The sequence below is a fragment of the Saccostrea cucullata genome, unplaced genomic scaffold, assembly GCF_032062105.1.
Source record: "Saccostrea cucullata isolate Sc308-1 unplaced genomic scaffold, CSIRO_AGI_Scuc_v1 ctg1124, whole genome shotgun sequence".
Classification (NCBI taxonomy): Eukaryota; Metazoa; Mollusca; class Bivalvia; order Ostreida; family Ostreidae; genus Saccostrea; species Saccostrea cuccullata.
In genome coordinates, this window is record NW_026929674.1 from 332,875 (window position 1) to 353,997 (window position 21,123).

The 21,123-nt window shown below is 34.7% G+C and overlaps 1 protein-coding gene across 2 annotated transcripts; it reads right to left on the reverse strand.

The window, feature by feature from the left end:
- Positions 1-1,645: 1,645 nt before the first annotated feature.
- On the reverse strand, positions 1,646-21,066 carry LOC134281750 (bromodomain and WD repeat-containing protein 3-like). Of its 2 annotated transcripts, none has more exons than XM_062764183.1 (35): positions 20,912-21,066; positions 20,767-20,825; positions 20,663-20,692; positions 20,418-20,477; positions 18,748-18,898; positions 18,391-18,486; positions 18,009-18,169; positions 16,500-16,721; positions 16,132-16,232; positions 15,656-15,827; positions 15,089-15,228; positions 14,684-14,834; positions 14,328-14,462; positions 14,009-14,137; positions 13,349-13,574; positions 12,829-13,068; positions 12,481-12,625; positions 12,269-12,356; positions 12,031-12,177; positions 11,527-11,591; positions 11,025-11,295; positions 10,038-10,277; positions 9,528-9,652; positions 9,182-9,264; positions 8,867-8,978; positions 8,643-8,704; positions 8,102-8,375; positions 7,843-7,968; positions 7,600-7,720; positions 5,342-5,506; positions 5,064-5,216; positions 4,499-4,638; positions 3,962-4,200; positions 3,244-3,435; positions 1,646-2,892 (listed from the first exon to the last, which is right to left on the reverse strand). In XM_062764183.1, the coding sequence occupies exons 1-35, from the start codon at positions 20,958-20,960 to the stop codon at positions 2,318-2,320; spliced, it is 5,445 nt and encodes a 1,814-aa protein (XP_062620167.1). In that variant the 5' UTR covers positions 20,961-21,066; the 3' UTR covers positions 1,646-2,317. The 2 variants fall into 2 exon arrangements, with proteins under 2 accessions (XP_062620167.1, XP_062620168.1); XM_062764184.1 differs by lacking the exon at positions 11,527-11,591 and adding an exon at positions 11,753-11,817.
- Positions 21,067-21,123: the final 57 nt, after the last annotated feature.

Below are 21,123 nucleotides of genomic sequence, written 5' to 3' on the forward strand. Positions count from 1 at the left end.
TTAAAGTTCACAGTCACACTGTATAGGTTCACAGAAACCTTTGCCTGACCAATATCAAACTTTGGTACATTAATTTGTTCCTCTCAAAGAGAAATGGCCTCTACTGATTCAGGAGCCACAATGTATAACCAAAAAGAGGAAAATACTGACTGCTCAGTATCTTGAAAATCCTTTGCTTGGCAGACAAATAAAGCTTGGTTCATTTGTTTCACTAAGAAGTAGATGACATGATTGTGTTGATTTTGAGGTCACAAGGTCAAATTGGACACAGGATCTTACTCCTCGTGATGAGCATTATTGGAGATCACTTTCAATAAATGTGTGCCTCTGACTGGTACATAATTTTCACAATAATTAGAAATTTTGAATATAAATTTGATCCTTTTTACTTGGGGGGAGGGGGGGAGGTCTTTGTTTTTAAATTTCACATCCATTAACAAAAGACATCAAGTCACTTTTAAGTCATTATTTATTGTACTTTAAATGTTATCAAAAAGTTTGTAAATGTATAACAAAGCAACAACTGTCTCAACACATAAATAACAGAAAAAATGTACACAATCCACTAGCAGTCCACCATACAAGCAGCAGTCACCCTTAGCTAGGATTCAGGCAATATACTCAGGCAGTGAGATCAAATATCAATGTGAATGAATTGTGTTCCATGGAAAAAAAAAATACAATACATAAACCAGTAGGCATCAAGTTTTACTAAGATGTCAATCTACATGAAAAAAATGTTATGTATTGTTTGTAAAATGTATCTTTTATTTAAATTTTTTATTCATAAAGTTCATTTCTCAGTTTTATTTATTAAAGCCACATAATTTAGAATTAAACAACATTCGAGTCTTTAGAGAAAAAAGCAGATTCAAAATTTGTGGGATCTACAGAAAAAAAAAATACACAAAAAATTATAATTTTGAGTAAAAAAGATAATCCAGAACAAAACAAAAACTTTGGTTTGTGAAATTGGTTTTAGTTATGGAGAATTGTGGCATTTCAAGGAAAATGGCTAAATATGATTATAATACCATTTTTTTGTTAAAATGCCAAAATTCTTAAGAATTTTTTGCAACACTACACAAATATACCAGTACATCTCTGATATTTCATATAAATCTAAGATGTAGATGTAAGTTACAAAATAGGAAATAGTTTTGTTTTGTTTTTTTTGGATACCTGAAACCTGAAAACACAACTTTAATTTTCTTCATTTAGTACTCTCCACACAAAAGAAAGCCCCTATTAAATCCTACTACTTTTGAAAACATATTTCAAATTGTATGAAATTAAAGATTTTTCTTGGTTTGAAGAAGAAATAAAGGAAGTTCTCAAACAGGTTGCAAATTCCTTATCGCTTATAATGTTGAGTTAATTCAAATATCATTTTATACAGATTTGACAATTAAGGTACAATGATACTCTGATAAGAGAGATAACTCTTAATGACACAAATTTCTATTATTCCTTTATAACTTTGTCAAGTTTACGTGCCTTTTTTGTCAAATTTTGCCCCGCAAGCCATGCTATAACTGTTTCTATTTTATTCAGCATATACGGTACATTTATCATTGGAAAATCATAAAAGTTAAAGAAAAATTTCATATGAGTGAGCAGAGGGTTTATGAACCTTAAAAAAAAATTGCTAGCAAGGATGAAAGCACTTTTTATGAACTTGCATAGAAGTTCTATTACAAAACATGATACAGTGAAATGAAGGTGATATTTGGCACATTTTTATTGCATCTGTTGTAGCAATATCTCCTGCTTGAAAAATGAACATGATGTTTGTAATGGAAGACCAGATGAATAGAGAAAATGTAAGAAGTTTACAAGTTAATTCATATAAATGACACATTTCCCCTATAGCTGCTGAGTATGTTGTATTTGGGTAATTATAATAGGTCATATTTTTTATCCAAAATTTTTTCTGCATAGCAGCTTGGGAGATTTTTGTCTATATTACTAAGTTTTGTATCTAGTATCCTTAAAAATTCTTTATCAGTTCATAAATTGCATTCTATAAAAATCTAAATGAAGTTAGTAATAATCATAGAACATTGTAGAATAAGAAAAATGTATGAAATGATTTGATAATAAACTAAGCTTGCTTGAGGTAAAAGTAAGTTGTGCACTTGACTGAGGTAACAGATAGTCTAACAAAAACCACAGCAGTTCAAAACACCCTGCACTGGTAGATATTGTACAGCCGAAATTTTGATTACCATGAGAAATATTTATCGGAACAATTCATGAATTTGGAACTAATGTCTTCCATATTGAGCAATGTAAACACTTGATGCCTATTATGACGTTAATGTCGTAGGTTAGCCCTGGCCCGGGGCGTAAGTTTTCTAATTCGACCTCGACTGCTTTTCATGACCTCTGAATTTCCATCCGATTCCTCAGTATCACTGTTTTCCTCCGGGGAAATATAACGAGCCCGTTTTTTAGTCCTGTAGGATGATGATGCACCATCACCGTACTCAAAGTCACTGTCCTCCTCATAACGAACTGTTCGTTTTCCCTGATTACGAGTTTGTCGAGACCCCGAGGCACTGGCTTTACCCTTCCCCTCCCGCGATTTGTTCGGTTGGCTCCTACTGGAGTCAACTTCAGTCCGTAACCGTGGAGCCATCCTCTTTGGCCGGGTGATGGGGCTTTCTTCAGAGTCACTAGATTTTGAGTCCGACTCCGTTTTAGAATCTGATGATGATGATGAATCTGACGATGACTCATTAGATGATTCAGCTGATTCATTGTCACTACACTGGGTGTCCGATTCAGAGTAAGATCCACTCTTCTTAAAGTGTTTGACCTTGATTGACCCTGTAGAGGCCCGAGTGGTGTAATGGTTGCTTGCATTTCCATTTGTCAGAGGCCTTTTTACTGTTAATAATGAGGTAATGTTTAAAAAAAAAAACAAAATAATTTTGATTACAAAAGCTCAAATAAATTTTTATTTTAAAAAAATTCCCAGGAGCTCCTTGGCAGTTTGATTACCTGAGTCATATTTCTGTTCACAATATATGAATGCATACAGATTGCATGTTAATACTGAATGTGTCCATCGATATTAAGATCATGATTAAATTACTTTAAAATGCTTTCTTGTTCTTTTAGAAGGCCAATATAAACCTTCGAATATTTCTTAGTAAATATGTATAAAGGACATAATGCACAATGCCTGGAATACCTGATGTCTGTGTTAAATGATCACAGGATATTTCTATGTCTTACCCCTATTCCTTGTTGGCCTTTTAACATTGCGAACTGCTGGTTCTTCATTGTCACTGTCCTCTCTGTTCCTGGTTGACCTTTTGACCTTGCAGACCACCTCCTCCTCCTCACTCTCTGTTTGATCCTCCTCTAGTTCTGTGTCTGAGTCAAAGTGGTTACTCTCTACAGGAGGCTTGGGTACAGGTTTCCTCACTGTACACAAAATAAAGTCCAAGATAACAGTTAATAGTACAGAAAATAAAGTCCAAGTTAATGGTTAATAGTATAGAAAATAAAGTCCAAGTTAATTTTTGTATTTAGTAACAGAAAATAAAGTCCAAGTTAATGGTTAATTTACAAAAATAAAGTACTTTAATGGTTTTACAGAGAAGATAAACAGAAGTTAATAGTACAGAAAATAAACGCTAAGCTAATGGTTAATAGTACAGAAAATAAAGTCCAAGTTAATTTAATAGATTACAGACTGTAAAGTCCAAATTTTTTTTATTCACAAACTTTTTTGAAATATTAAATGAATGCCCTGATTTAAATGTTGTAAATGTAACAGTTTCACTATTTTAAGTGAATTTTTTTTACTTTAATACTTTTCTAATGTTGAACAAAATATCTGTTATATGACCTGGCATTTTTTCTGGGAGAGGATAACTTATACATATCAAAACTGTGTACTGACCTTGTCCTTTTCTTGGTGAGGATAAACACAGTTATGTGTACTAACCTGGTCTTTTTCTGGGAGAGGAGGTCCTAGGTTTCACTGGTTCATAATCATCATCATCATCGTCCTCAAAATCATCTACCTCTAATGTTGTGGCAGACGTATTGAGGTCAGAGTTGGTGGTTTCCATGGCTCCAGAGGTCGAGGGTCCTGCCTCACTTTGGAGAGAGCTGGCCCGGATATTGGACGACGCTGCTGTTGCTGCCATTCTACGAGGCTGGTTCCTATAACTCCTGCTGCTGCTGTATCACAAAGACAATATTAACATTTTATGGTGAGTAGGAAAAGGTTACACAGTCATGGCTGTGAAGAACATTACTAGGCAAGTCTGGTAATTATGACAATTTTATCTCTTTACACCTTGAACTAAAATATCCCATGGAGATTTCACAGTAAATACAATTTTCTTGATTTCTAGCAAAGGTTTGCTTTCATTTAGACTATAGATAAAAATCCTTGCTGGTGCTTCATCTCAAATAATAAATCAAAGGGACTTTATTCATACAAACTGATTACCTGACTTTGAGTGTCTACACTGACCTTTCTGTTTTGGAGCTGTAGTTACTCTGGGAGAGACGAGGGGAGCTCTTCTTCTGTTTGACAGCCGAATTCCACCCACTGATTATGTCCTTCATTTTCTCCTCAATCAGGGCCGATAATCTCAAGGTCATAGCATATATCTACAAAGTCAAGGTCAGATAATTTCAATGACAGGGTATATATCTACAAGGTCAAGGTAAAATAATCTCAATGTCATGGCATATCTACAAGGTCAAGATCAAATAATCTCAATGTCAAGGCATATATCTACATATTTAAGGCCAAATAATTTAAATATCATGGCATGTATCTACGAGGTCAAGGTCAGTAAATATCAATGTCATGGCATGCATCTCAAAAGTCAAGGTTGGATAACTTCAATGTTATGGCAAATTTAAACAAAGTCAAGTTCAAATAATCCCAATGCAATGACATATATCTATAAATGATGTAGACAAAGTCAAGGTCAGATTTAAATAATATAGACAAAAGATAAATTCTAGTTTCCAGAAAATAAATAACATTTTACCCAGCGTTATTGAGATCATGGTTTGAAGTGGCTTACCCGTGAGCGTTTGTTGGTATTAAATGTCCTGGAGTTGGAGAATATAAGTCTGAAGTCTTTAAACAGACTGTTAGGGTTGGAGTACTTGTCTCTCAGTAGGTTCTCCTTAACGGTGGACAGATCCATCGGGTGCTCAATGATGTCAAAGTATTCCTAAGGATAAAGCAAAACTTCAGTCATGAAATACATATTGTATCACAGGGACATTTTACTTTGTCTGATAATCAATGCATTTTCAACATTTTTACAGCACGAGTCTTCAAATGTTTCAAGCTTACCGGGATTTCATCTGGATCGACTGGGAATCTGAATGGACTAGAATCCTCACACTGGAATACGGACTCCAGAAGATTAAGGCACTCGGATTTCCAGGAGTCAGGTGTTTTATTGACTGGTGGTGCTGACTTTCTCCTTGTGCTGGTTCCTGGCTGGTCATCATCTGACTACATTCATAAACAAAAGTCTGCATTTCAAACAAGAGGCCCAAGGGCCTTGAATCGCTCTTCTGATAAATTGTACAACTTATCACTTGTATTTGAAGCCTCTAACCCTAAGTATCCTATTAAAAAAGTTGCATCACCTGACAAAGTTTGATGATTCTTAGCCAATTACAAACTTTTCAGTCTACATTTTGGACATCACAAAATGCATCAAGTGACAAAGTTTGATTATTCTAAGCCAATAAATACCTAAGATACTTAAATATACCCATAAAATGTCGAAAGTAGGTCATCTTGACGTACACTTTAGTCAACATTTTTCAGAGTCCCAAGATGCATCTGCTGACTAAGTTTGATAATTCTAAGCCAATAAATACCTGAGATATTCAAAAGTAGGTCACTGTGACCTACTCTTTGGTCAACAAAGAAAACCCAAGATGCATCAACTGACAAAGTATGATGATTCTTAACAATAAGTACCAAGATCTTAAATATAGCCATAAAATGTCGAAAGTAGAAATCGTGACCTACATTTTGGTTGACAATTCTCCAAGATGCATCTGCTGACCAAGTTTGATAATTCTAAGCCAATAAATACCTGAGATATTCAAAAGTAGGTCACCATAACCTACTTTTAGGTCAACATTCTCAGAAAATCCAAGATGCATCAACTGACAAAGTATGATGATTCTAAATCGATAAGTACTAGAGATAGATAAATATAGCCATAAAATGTCAAAAAGTAGGTCACTGTGACCTACTTTTTGGTTCGAAAACAAGATGCATCAACTGACAAAGTTTATAAGCCAATAAGTACCGGAGAATACTAAAATATAGCCATAAAATGTTGAAAGTAGGTCATCGTGACCTTCATTTTGGTTGACATTTTTTAGAGTCCCAAGATGCATCTGCTGACCAAGTTTGATAATTCTAAGCCAATAAATAGGTCAAAATAGGTCACCATGACCTAAAAAAAACCAATGTGCATAATTTGACAAAATATTATGATTCTAAACCAAAAAGCTAGAGTACTTAAATATACATAAAATGTTAGGTCACCGTGACCTATGGTTTCTAAAACCCAAGATGCATCAACTGACAAAGTTTGATGATTCTAAGCCAATAAGTATCGGAGATACTTAAATATAGCCATAAAATGTCGAAATAAGGTCACTGTGACCTAATTTTTGGTTGCCACTATCCAAAAACCCAAGATGCATCAACTCACAAAGTTTGGTCTAAGCCAATTCACTTAAATGTAAAGGTTGACCTACATTTTGGTTGACATTTTTTGATTGCCAGATGCATCTCCTGACCAAGTTTATGATCATAGGTTTAGGTAATCAAAATATGCTATTTAAACTATTTGAAAACTAATGCCTGCAAAATTCTAAAAGTAGGTCACAGTGAGCTTTTTGAAAATATTTTAAAAGAACAACTGATTTGATGATTCTACCTTTCAGTGTGATAATGTAAATGTTTTTAATATAAAGTTTTAGGTCACGGTTATTGTGACTTCAAATTTCTAAGTTTGAAATATACTTAAAGTATCCAAAATCTTTAAATCTTTGAAAACAAATGTGACATAAAAATAGGTCGTGACCTACTTTTGAGTCAGATAACATGATGTGAAGTCCTAAGATGCATCAACTTACAAGATTTGATGATCCTAGTCCATTGTAAGCAAAATATGAACATTTTTAAACTAAATTTAGGTCAACTTTAAAGTGACCTTGAGACCACGCCCTTTGCCCCAGGGTCATGCCTTGAACAATTTTTAATTTTTTGATTACGTAATGGTATATCTAAAATTCTGGAGAAGAAGATTTTTTAGCAACCAGTACTTTTTGTTTTGTTTTCCTGATTATCTCCCCTTGATTCAAGGTCCCAACCCTTATTTTAGCATAAAGTTGGGCCAAGGAACCCTTGACAAATTTGACACTTTGTGTATTCTAAAAAGTTAACGCACACCGCACCGCACACCGCACAAATGGTAGCAAAGATCAGAAGAGCTAAAAATATACATGTATGAACAGTGAATGTAACACTTAAAAAGAATATGAATCTTCCCACTACAAACTTTCAGTTTGACTTACATGCTTGAGCCTGTTGTTGTCCGAGGTATCTTCAGTTTCACTACCAGAGGACACGCCCCCCACTTTTTCTCGGTGACACAGCTGATTCAAGATCGGCATAGGATCAGTACAATCAGTATCACTGGAAACAGTAAAGTATAGTATACTGAAAGTATTACTGCATTACACATAAACTCTAACTCATTTAAAGAAAGACAAACTTAAATTCTCCTTACTCATTATAAGACACATTCTGAGAATTACCTGGTAAACCTGAGAAGGGCCTCTGTAACAATTCTGGCACTTTTCACAATGGGAGTACCTGGCTCATTGAAGGCCTTGGCATTGTGTTCAATATATCGAATGTCAAACTGCAGGGCACTCACTCTCCTGTACAAAACAGTATTTACTGAGAATCAGTATCATAAATATATTGTCCTACATTAACATGCATATCTTACAAAATAAATCCAAGTTTCACTAAGTCACTTGAGTAAAATGTATTTTGAATGAACAATCTTACCTGTAGAATCTATTCTCTAGTCGAGATTTGATGGTGGTGAGATCAATGAGGTATTCTATGATGATGCCGTAGATTGGGAACACATTGAGATCCACCGGTGTCAGAAACTGCTCTGCTATAGAATGCTGCATGATGCTCTCCATCCCGTGGGCAATACGGTCACACTCAGCATCACGCCCACACGACGGCCACTCCCCCTCCACAGGGGTGTACATCAGGGACCCTAACTCCTCCGGCTGTACGGGTACACTGGACTCGTTACGGGCTGGCAGATCTAATCAACAACACACAAAATCACAAAATGTCTGACATGTTTTTATTCCTTTATACCTAATTTTCAAATTTTTAGAAGGAAAAAAATTCGGTTTAGAATTGAAATTTAATGCTACAATATGTAAATACATTTCAAAAATGGAACATTTAATTAACAGTGCAGACAAATGTTTATTTTGGTATGAATGATCAATTACACTAACTAACAAAAATATTTCCAATTTTTCCAAGAAAATACATGTAAATACTGCTGGAATAAATGCCTTACGATTTTGATCGACAGGCTCCATGTCCCACGGACTCAGTCTCTCTGTCTCTCCATTGTCCCAACTGCAACAAACAGGCAGCTTAATTTTATAATCCTTTCTATTAAATATGTACAACAGGTTTCTTCATATGGACAAGTAACGACAGATTGTGCCAATATAACCAAAGATTTTTCACAGTTTGCTGCCTTTATTGGTTTCAATACACATACATATATGTACTTACTTGACAATGAAGCACTGGAACATACTATCAGGATAAATGGCTTCATACGGACTCTGACTGACAATGGTCCCAAACCACCAGGCATCATCAATCATGGAACGGAATCTGTCACCTTTATAAAATACGATCTTACATGTACACCAGGATATTCTGAATTTCCTTTAGAAAGCAACATCTTTTTAAAAATCAAGTATGCCAAGATTTCATTATCAAATCAGAACTTAAAAGAAATACTGTATATGGGTAAATACTGTCCACCTTCAAATATAGTAAATCTTTAGATTTATAATATATTGACTTTATCAGAAAACAAACCTGCTTTCCATTTTCTCCTCATAGCTGTGTCATAGGACTGTTTTAGAACGATGAAATCGATGACATCAGGCATATCATGGTACCTGTAATATCATAAAGCTTATTAGTAACAGAGTTTTTGACAAGATACTCAATCAGACAATTATCAAAATCATTACATTTTTTAGTTACCAGGTAACAAACCACAGAAAATGCCTGCAGTTGCAGTTGCTGTACATATACAAACTTGTACATCATATGGATATACAAGTAATTACCATTTCAAAGATCTAACCCTTGTAAGAAACACACAGTACATTCATGTACATACTGATTATACAGGTAAAATCTGACAGTACACACTCACTTAAATGTAAATGAGTTCTTTGTGGGTTTCCCGGTTTCCGGGTCAACGTAAGCCATCTTAAGACAGCAGAGTCGAGGGGGACGGACTTCATACTTGATTCCTACAATCTTCATGTGTTCTTGTTCCTACAATTATAAAGTTCTCTTGTAAAATGATTTTAAAAGATATTTTTTTAAAACTCATTTCATACTTGATACACATATATCTGTTACTAAAATTAAAAGACACTATCATCAAATGATTCTGAAAGACGCATTTCATACATCAAGCTGTAAAAAATTCTTGGCCTGTTTCATATCCAGATGTACATGTACTTGCCCACAAAATACTGTAGACACACTTTTTTCCATGGAATCATAATTCCGCGAAATCTCAATTTCTGTTTGGTCCGCAGGTAGAAAATTACACGGATTTTCTAGACTGTTACTGTATGCCTTACATTTATATTAAGTACACTTGGACAAATTGGACAAGAAATGATGGAAATATAAATGGTATCTAAAGTCTCACCCTGAGGTTTTGATTCAAGTGCCAGGGCTGGTTCTTGCGTATATCAAATTTGTAGACATTGCGTTTCTTCACGGCGAGGAGGTAAAGTTCATGACCCTGTTTGAAGTACATGACGTCATCTCCCATCTGCGGCACGTACGGAGACTTCCTGGGAATGACGTCTGTCAACCATTCCGGAGGACGAAACTCTTCTGGAAGTTCAGAAATATCCTCCATCTTTTTGACGATCTTTTCTTTTCTCTGAAAATAAATCAGCAAGATATATATACAAATACCCTTTTTTCAGCACACCTTTTCAGAAGGAAATTTCAAGCAAGTCTTTCAAGGATAATAAAATAATTGCTTTTTTTAATGCTCACTCAGTTATAAAACTGTACATTTGATTGAACTATTTTTATTTTACCAGATCATGATGATCAATAATACACAAGATCATAATTTGACAAATGTACATATTGAGAACAGGATGAAATAGATGAATGAAAATGGGTTACACAGATTGTGAGAGTTAGATGCTACAAATGTGCAATGTTACATTAAAAATAATCACTTTCTACAACTCTGTGCATAAAATTTTCAAAATCTATACACTGTAGCAAAAAATGCAATGAATTAGATAGAGAAATACATTATGGTATGCAGGTAATTTTGGCTGATAACAACTTTTACAAGTTGTGTTAAGATTACATTTTTATGATCCAATTGCAAGCATTAGGCAAAATTACGGTTTTCAATTATTTTTTGTTTTTTTGATTTGTTCACCAAGCTTGAAAAAGGGGACCTTGCCAAAATTGCCCATCTTATTAAAATCCATTTCAATACTTATTTAAAATCACATGGTTGTTTTGCTCTTCATCTGCATGTTTACACATGGACAAGTAAATCTTAAAGCAATGTGACAGTCTTCTATTAAAGACAGAACATTGATACAAAAAGAAACACAGGGTGATGATTAGTTCAGAGAGGTCAAGAAAAATTCAATCTCACTGGTTTATTCTTCGATGGCTTTTTACGGGTGGGTGGGGGTGGTTTTTTCCTCTTTGGCTGTTGTCGACGACTACTGGAACTCCTTGCCGAGTCGTGCGTGCTCTCTTCCTCGAAGTTGTCATCGTCATCATCATCGTCTACGACCTCTACCTCCTCCTCGTCCTCTGAAGACGACATTTTACGTCGTTTGACCTGTCGCTTGGACTTGCGTTTTGGGGGCTGGAGACTGACCCCAGCATCTCCCACCCAGTCAGAATACTCACTGGACTCTCTGTGCCAAAAATAAACATGATGCAATAAACTCACTATCTTCTGGACTAAAATGTAATCTTAAAATTCATACTTACAATGTATTAGGCTTTGCTGGGAAACAGGAAATTACTGTAAACCAACTTTTATTACCTAAAATTTACATTAAATGCGATTTACAAAAAACCATTCTTCGCGACGATTAATTAATACGATCAAAGTCTTTTTAACCAAATAGACACATACACTTTACCCATCGTCGTTATCATCACTGCTGAACACGACATCAGAGTTTGAGGCCTCAGCATTTTCCTCCTCCTGTCAAGCAAAAAATACAAAATAGCTTACAAAGTAAACTGCACATCAGTTAATTCAAATTTATATTGAATGCTACAGAAATAAATTTAATAAATTTGTAGATTGACTAAATATTATTGTAAAGAGTATGCAAGATTTGAACTAATTTTCTTTAATCTTACCCATCTTCGTTATCATCACTGCTGAACATAACGTCAGAGTTAGAGGCCTCAGCATTTTCTTCCTCCTGTAAGGTAAAGAAGAAAACATGTATCTAAGTATTTTAATTAGTAATCTCGAAAATCTGGATTACAGATGAAAAATTCCATCAGATAAAACATTTTTCAAACGTGAATTAAAATAAAAAATTAGCTGATAAATAACAAGAATTATGATAAATTGATAGAGACAGATTCCCTGTCTATTGAGTGACTCGTCAGTTAATACAGTGCCTGTTTACCTCTTCCTCCTCGGTGTCATACAGAGCCCGCGTCACCAGTCGATTAGTCGCCACCTCCTCATTCTCACGCTGATTTCCCACATTGTCACGCCGGTTTTTGTGTTTACGTCTTGTTTTAATGTGAGATCCAGAGTCACTGGATTCAGCCTACGAAATTGGATTTACCATGTAAATATTCAATTACACAAATATCTATTTATTTTTATATGTATATTTTTCAAGCATAAATATGTCTTACATCAAAATGACAGGGCTTTTTCTTTCTTTCTGCCATAAAATGTTTTGCCTCCTCATTTGCATAGGCCATTCTCTGTTCTTCATCTCTCCTGCAAACATTATACACAACCTAGTCATGCATGAGTAGTAACAATCAAAATGAACAGAAATACCATTAGAAACAATAACTCGGCCTAACCTCTTTGAAACATTGAGTTTAACATTCAAACTTACAATAAGGCAGCAGTGTCGAGTTCTTTCACAACCACTCTGCGACTCCAGGCTGCGATGTCTGACTGTGTGGCTCTCTGGGTAATATTACCCAGGGACTGCCGCACTCCCTCCCTCTCACCGATTCTCCTTCCCCCAACATTGCCAACTACAATAATCAAAGAAGAAGAAGAAGTCAAAATGTAAATCTTTAACCTAATTTCATTTCAACACAATAATTACGGATAAGAAACTCACAAGTTTGTTACTTAAAAAGAGTTTATGATGCAGAAGCCCAAAACATACAGGCAGGCCAGATTGTACTGACTTGTGCCTATGGTAAATCTAACAATTAAGCCAAAGCATGCTGACCTGAGTTTGACCTGTGAACTCTGGGTGACCCCAATGCGGGTGGGGGACTTCCTAGGGGTTCCAGCCCCTCTCTGGCTATCCTCTGGTCCTGTTCTCTCTGTAACTGTTCAATCATGTTGTCAATACTTGGGCGGTGGTCCTGAGGTAGCGGTTCTGGGGGGAGGGGCTCGGCATGGGGTGGTTCCTCTGGGTGGTTCTCCTCTATCAGAGCATCAAGGTCCCCTACCACCTCCTGAGACCCTGAAGGAATCAGAGGTCACCATAAACAGCAACACATCAATAAATGTATAGGATGAGTACATAATCATCAAGAATTTCATTATTATCAAAATGAAATGTAAATATGTTTGTTTCTAATGAATGAATGTTGTAAATACATGTATGTTGGTGAAGAATTTTTATCAGGATTGATAATCACATTAAGATCATGATAAATTCATGAAGTGAAAGATTTCAATGTCAGTCTATCAATCAATAATTAGGAGACTACATAGAGTGGATATTGAATCCTATTCAATACCTTCTTCATTGACCTGCATCTGAGGTATCAGCTGATCATTGTTACAGTGTTCCCTCCCCGGTACCAGCTTCTGGAACCTTGGGGGGTAGGGATTACCGTCAATGTCCACAAGGAAGGGCGGCGGCATGAGATGGGGAGGCTGCTGGGTCTGCTCGTCCAGGACGTAGTTATTAGCATCCCGCATCAGCGGACGGTAATCAGTGTGAAAGAAAACCTCCTCCGGGACCTGTTAATTTATAAAAAATCTTACTAGGGAACTCAATTTTAAAAGACTACAAAAATGCATAAAATATGTTAATAACAGCTGTTAACAGTTTAATTTTTCTAAGGAACTGAATGAAAGTGACCATTCATAATCAAAACTGAAATTTTAAAATACTACTGAAACTTCAAAATTAGATAAATTTAAATATACTGTAAACCAACTTTTATTGGCGTGCGAGAAATATTCACGGGTTTCAAAACCTACTTTAAGTTGCGAATATTTATCTCCGTGAACCACTTATTTTGCTTTGTTTTTGTAGAAAATGTCTCCTTATTTGTGAAAATTAATCGTCACCGATTGATTTCAAACTGACATATTGTGAATAAAAGATGAGACGAATAATAGTTGGTTTACAGTATCCAACTGAAATTGCAGCCCCTGATTATGACCCGTACCTGTTTATGCTTTTCGTTGGAACCGAATCCAAACAGCAGCAGATGCCCATGTGAGTCTGTGGCAGCGAAACTCAGGCCGTCTGGGGCAAACTTAATGTCAAACACGGCTCCATGTCCCTGGCCCTCTATCTAAAACATTCAGATACAAACAATGCTATCAATAGTAAGCAATACCAATAAAGAAGAAAAAATATTTCCTTTGAAAAAGAGGAAAGAATAAACTCTAAAAATGTTCTAATAAATTTAGCTCTGATCATTCTAGTGTCTGTCCTATTTACTGTTAAGGATGCAATTCAAAAATTAACATGTTTTGAATTACCATGTTAAAGAAGGACTTGATTTTCTCCCCTTTAATGAGGTCCCAGATAACAATATTTCCATCATGGCCGGCACTCAACATAATTCTGGGCTCTGTAGGACAATGCTCCAACACAAAAATCTCATCTTCATGGTCCTGTGAAATACGGGGCACAATTTAGATGTATATGTTATTACATGTATAATGCCAAATCTTTACTGCATCAACTCATTATTAAACAAAATTCTAAAATAAATTTACTATTTTCACTTTTTTTCACATGAAATGATTATGAGCATTAATTATAATGATTCTTGTATAAAAATTGTCAAATTGTACACTTGAAATCATTCTGTTTAATTTCAGAAGATACCTACCCTGAGTACATGAACCAGTTTGCCTGTGTTGGAATTCCAGAGTTTGATAGAGAAATCATTGACTGCAGTAATCACCAAGGAGTCATCCATATTCCAGGATACCATGGTAACACAATATTTCTTAATGTCTTCTAAATCTATTTTGTTTGTGCTGAATTGTAAAAGATAACAATTTTCAAGGTAATAATCTAGAAATCATACAGTTTCATTGCAGCTAAAATCACAATACAACAGCTTTGTGATGCTCTGATTTTTTTTTTTTATTTACAACTTAATGGTTCTGCAATATAATCAATTTCTAGCAAAATTTTCATTGCTTTATTACATATCCTTTCTCCTATTTCAATTAAATTTGCTTTTAAAGGGTCCTTGAAAGGTTAATTAGATTTGTGTGTCAATACATACCATTCTAGAGTTGTGTTCATGTAGAGGACCAGGGCCTTCCACTCCTGTCTGTCGTACCGCCAAATCCTGGCTGTTCCATCCTTACTCCCACTGACAAACCTGTCTCCATGGTTACAGTAACAAATACTGTCTACTCTGTCCTACAAGGAGCAAACATCTCGCTTAAGTGAAAGCTTGATTTCAACAACTTTTACTTTAAAGGTAGAGTTATTACTACAGTCAAAAAAGAATGTAGAGTTGTATGTTTTAGACATTTTAAGATTACAGTGAGGACTTTACTTTATAGGTCTCTTCAAATCATGAAAACAATGAATATTTTACCCCATAAAAAGCAATGCCTTCATAACAAGTTATTCCTACAACTAACAATTTTCTGTGAATTTTTTCAATCAAAACATTTGATTATAAATTGCCAAATAAATGGAACCAAATGATTTTCTATGATTGCAAATTATACATTGCATTTCATGTACATTACACATTCCAAATATATTTTTTGAAAAGACAATGAACAATCTATCAACTTTAACTTCCAGAGTAAGATCTATAAAGTTTCATATCACTCACTGTGTGGGACTCCAGCTCACAGATTTTCTCTGGTTTTGTGGTGTGCAGGAAGTAAACCCTGATCACATGATCAGCACTTCCTGTGGCCAGGAACACGCCCCCCGGACTGAAGGAGGAACACAACATCTGGGCCCCGGCCCTCGACCGCTCTATAAACTTGTGAGGTTTAGCACTGTAAATTGGGTAAAGATGGTAAAGTACTCAAGTAACATGCCCTTATATCTCTTCTTTATGTTTAATTAATTGGAAATTTTCTACTTTATCATAAAGCAATGGAGAAAATATACAATTCATTTACTATGTTCACCAGAATTCGATTCAAACCTTCAATGATAATGCAGATAAAATTAGCTATTGAAAAACAATCAATTTTGATATCACAAGTAAAACAATCAGAATGTAGGTGAATTGTTACTTGAAAGTATTGGTGGTCAAAGGCTACATTAATAATCAGCAGAATGCTGCCAAGTTCTTACTTGAATGTGTTGGTGGTCACGTCCCAGACCCAGAAACAGACACAGCCGTCCCCTCCTGTTGACATCAGGACCCGCGACTCACCCTTGGCCTGGGGACAAAACTAAAAGAAAAAAATGTATTTATATTCATTTTGAACAAAACTTGTCAATTTGTACACCAATCAAACATACTTTCTTGAAAAAAGGGAAAAAATAAGTACAAAGACCTGGAAAAGTTCTTCATACCTATGTTTATGTGTACAATATGTTTTAAAAAATTGGATTCATCTTGATTTGTTTCTAAAAACATAACAATCTAACATTCTGCTTTAAATGTTTAAAAACCTCTACATAATCCTCCCCTCTACCAGCCCCCTTCCCCCACTGACCTGAAGTGAGGTGATGGTCCCTGTGTGACTCTGTAGTACTGCTATGGGAGCCTTGGTCCTCAGACACCACACTCTAATTGTTTTATCACAGCTTCCCGAGGCTAGCAGTGTGTTCTCGTAGTTTACAGCGATGTCAGTGATTTCAGAGTTATGTCCCCTGAGAGTAGCCATTAGTCGTCCATTACATGCTCTCCAGATTTTGATTAATGCATCATCAGCTCCCTAATGTGGAAAGGAACAAAATTATTTTTCTTAAGAAAATTATATTAATTTGCAAATATTACATTCTTCATTCAATACATCAGAGTTTATAGAAAACCTTGATATTAATTTACACCTATAATATTCTACATCTCTCAATGACATTGCAGCTGGCTAACTCAAACATATTATAAATACATGTACATGTAATTAAAATCAAAGGCCTGACGGCCTGAGAGGCGCATCGCATTGAGGGTATAAAACTTTTTTTTTCTTAGAGAAATTCAACATCAATGTTAAGGGAATGAAAGAATCCAGGAATAAGAATTTAAGAAATAACTAACGTTTCTTTGAGGTTAAAAAAATTGAGCCATGGCTCTCAGTTTTAGCCAATCGATCATGTGCAGGAGAGGAAAAACTTTTTTTTTTAAAAAGATTGTCTGATATATCGGTTATAATTAATTGATATTTAAATTAAATCATAATTGATTTCAATTGTATTTTAATTCTTTTTTTATTTTTATTCTTTTACTATTAGAAAGATGAAATAATGAAGGTCAATATAGAAATTACTAGTAATGATTATTGAATAAATTTATATAATTTCATATCTGAATCATTTCAGTTTCTTTCATTATGTGCACTTTTATAAATATCACTCTTTGTTTTTAACTTTTTCCCAATATAAATGGCACAATATATAACAAATGTTATATACATGAAATGTTCATGTAAATTATACGGGACTAAAATAAGCAATCGGGCGTGGTATACAGTTTATTATGAACCTGATACAAAACGTAGTAATTTACAGTACGAGCTGTTGTTATGCAAATAGATCTTACTCCGCGCAGGGCACGTTTGTTGTTGTTTTCTCTCTTTGTTTTAATTGTTTATTTTCTCATTTTTTGTAACCTCTGTTGATTCAAAGTAAAAACAACATGTATATGTGAGATTTTATGTTATTAGCTGTTTAAAAATAACAATGGATATCGCCAACTTGTCAATGTACATTAGCACTATTTTTAATAACGTGTTAAGAATCAATATTGTTGAGTCCTTTGCCACCGCAGTTTAGATAAGAAAGAATTGCCAGGTGATCGCAATGAGGTTGCCTCGAAAATGATGCGCCTCAAAAAAATCTATCAAATTCTTTTGAAAGTTCATGCTCTGGCTATGTTACTGAATAAATGAAATTTTTTTTTATTATTCTAATAGTATTATTATATAAAGCTACATTAAGGTTCTCCATGAGCCGTAAGAGAGCCACAGTTAAACACTTTTTAAGCAATATGTGTATAAACTTACTGTAAATATGTAGTGGCCTGTCCTGTCGAATGACACACAGTACACGGCTGACAGGTGCCCCAGCTTACGAGCGTGCATGCTGACCTTGGTGTAGAAGTGGTTAGGACACAGGTGGTCATTGCGGGCTTGTCCACACATCTCCCTTCCCCGCATCACGTAGACTACAAGTAGTACAGTATATTACGTACTAAACTACAAAGTATTACATAACATTCAGTTTAAAAGTATTACATAATATTACGTTCAGTATAGAAAGCATTGATTTTGCAAATTTAATTTAAAAAAAAAACTTTCTATCTAATGTATTTCTGACAATTTATTAATAAGTCAAAACAAGTACTCATTGTTCATAACTTGTATGTAATCTGAAATTAAGACCTACCAAACTCTGGACAGACAAGGTTTTTTGGAGGGAATAGAGGGCGCTGATGATGAGTGACTGCATGGGTGGGTGGGGTCCATACTGGGTTTTCTATACCTGTGAAGGAAAGGTGTACATTTTCAATTATCTCATTCAAACAATAAAAATGAAGTTTTAATACATTGTCATTTGTCAATACATTCATGCATTTGATGGTATTCTCCATTTTGTGGGGGGGGGGGGGGGGGGCAAACCCACCTTTATGAGATATATTCAGTTGATTACATCAAGCTATTTTCTTTTTAATGATAACAAATTATGTGTTTATAGATCTATATATACATGTGCTGTGTATTTGACATTAGCTTTACATCTTACCCTCTTTTGTCCTGAGTAGTGACTGACTTCCAGCCCCCAGTAGAGACTGGACCCCACAGACACTGGGTTTGACCTCTTTGTCTAGGAGGGGCCCCAGTCGCTGACATATCTTCAATAGGTGGTCCGATTTAATGTGCCTGTTTAGTTCCACCTACGGAAAATAAAACACAATGCATACAATTACATGTACAAATTTGCTAGTACTGAACTGTTAATCCAAGTCAATTAATCATTTAACCCCTTACATGGCATATATGCTTTTCTACGCATCTGACTTGAAAAACAAGGATAGTGTGAAAAAACATTCATAACTTCGTTAATACTGGAAATATCAGAATAAATCTTGCACCGTTGGAAAGAGAAAATAAATACGGTAAAATATTAAGCAGAAAATATTTTTATTGGCTGTACCAATTTTTTACTAGCTTGAGTAAAACTTTGCGCACTATTTGAGCGATTTTGCCATTGTCGAAATCAATGCAGGGGTAACACATTATATGTAAAAATGCTAAATTCTGATGATTACATCCCAGGGCAAAATGATATAATTTGGCAAAATACTTAAAATTGGTTTGTAAAAAATCAACAAAAACTTCGCCAAACGTTAATTTTTCAACACAACAATAAAATATTTTTTTAATATATGTTGCACAACATCTTCATAATTTTCAACACAACAATAAAATATTTTTTAATATATTTAACTAAGCAAAAAACTAGAATGAAACTCATTATTTAATAAATGGAAATTCCAGCATGATTATGGTGTATTTCGTTGCCATGGCAACTGAAATGAAATTTTTATAATCATTTTCAGAAACAACACAATACCTGCTTTCAGAATATATATACATTGGTATACACAACAATTACCAGAAATACTCCCAAAAATGCATTGAAATCTTAATATCAATTTGTCTAGAAATGCTCAAAATCTTTGCCATGGAAGGGGTTAAAAAGTAAAGCGGAAAAAATTAAAAGACACACACACACTCACACACACAATTAAACTAAAATAAAAATTCATTTAAAAAAAGGTGGATTAAGTTTTTTGGGTTTTTCTTTTTTTTTCTTTCTTTCTTTTCTAAATTTCTTTTTTTTTTTACAATGAAAAGGATCCATATAAATTTCATATAAAATTGAATTATATAGAATTATGATAGCAAGTCAATGAGGATAATAAATAGGCAAAGAATAACAAGCAATTTAAAAAATTATCTATATATATATTCTGCAAAGGACATTAAATCTATTTAAAGAAAATAGTACTCCCTTTTTTGAACCTCTTACTGAAAAGAAAATTTAACCTTTCTGACCTCTGCATTATGTCAATGAGAGCCAATAAGAATTCAAACCCTTTGACTACTTCTTACCTTTGAACTAATGTTCAGCCAATCAAAATCGAGAGAAATGAAAAGGCGTGTGACATCAGAGAGAAATGACCTTGTACTGAAGATATGATAATCTCCCCAGAAAATGTTTATTAGAATCCATGCTAAATTACTTTACAAAGTGTAAAAACAGGAAAAATCGAATATGGTGACATTTTTGGCCTTCTCAGATAATTAATGTTGTAAATGAAGAACAAAACGAAACAAAAACAGTGAAAAACACACATAGATGCACGTCACATGCAAAAAACATGAAAATACGGCATTTTCAAAACGTACCAAATTTTCATAACTTCTTTCGTGTTCCCTGCCTTCCCAGTCGATTCTTTTTGGTAAAAGCTTCAAAAAAATAATTTTTCAATATTTCTAATGTTCCGTGCAAAAACTGACACAACGCGAAAAAATTTCATTCATAAGCAATTGACAATCAAAATCAAGTCAGTTTTCCCGTATTTTCATCGTAAAATAGCGTAAAGAGCGCGTAATTTGGATATAACTTGACTGAAAACAGCTGAGACACCAACCTGGTTTTCCTTCAATTCTCTTTGTAAAACCTAGAAAGAACAGTACAAAAACTTAAAAATAAGCCAAACGATATTTAATTTCATTAATAAGGGACTTAAAATACCTCTGCAGCACCACGGCAAGGCCCTTGGGCGAGAAACCGGGCGATGAGAAAATACAGCTCTGAAACAGAAAATGGACAAACTGAGGTTGTTCATCGCTTCGGTTTATCGGGCTTTTTCGCGTCGAAATCAGTAAAAAGTTCTTACCTTCTGTTACTGACGAAGAGGTTGAAGATCCAGGTGTATGACCTGGCATCTTGAATGTCTGTGACGTAAGCTAAATCAAGTTAAAATTCCAATCAAGAAACTCGTGTGAACGCAAAGTATTGAAGACGCCATTTTCGATTTGTTTTTCTTCCATAGGCAAACACTTCGCGTAAACGCGGTTGAATGACCGCGGATGAATAAAAAAATTGTTT

What these genes read in the sequence shown, in the direction of transcription:
- LOC134281750 (XM_062764183.1), bottom strand. Translation starts at nt 20,960, where the DNA reads ATGCCAGGTCATACACCTGGATCTTCAACCTCTTCGTCAGTAACAGAA. An exon ending in CTAGAGAATAGATTCTACAG is followed by an intron (nt 7,969 to 8,101) that starts GTAAGATTGTTC and finishes TGTTTTGTACAG; the next exon opens with GAGAGTGAGTGCCCTGCAGT. An exon ending in ACAACAACAGGCTCAAGCAT is followed by an intron (nt 5,507 to 7,599) that starts GTAAGTCAAACT and finishes TTATGAATGTAG; the next exon opens with TCAGATGATGACCAGCCAGG.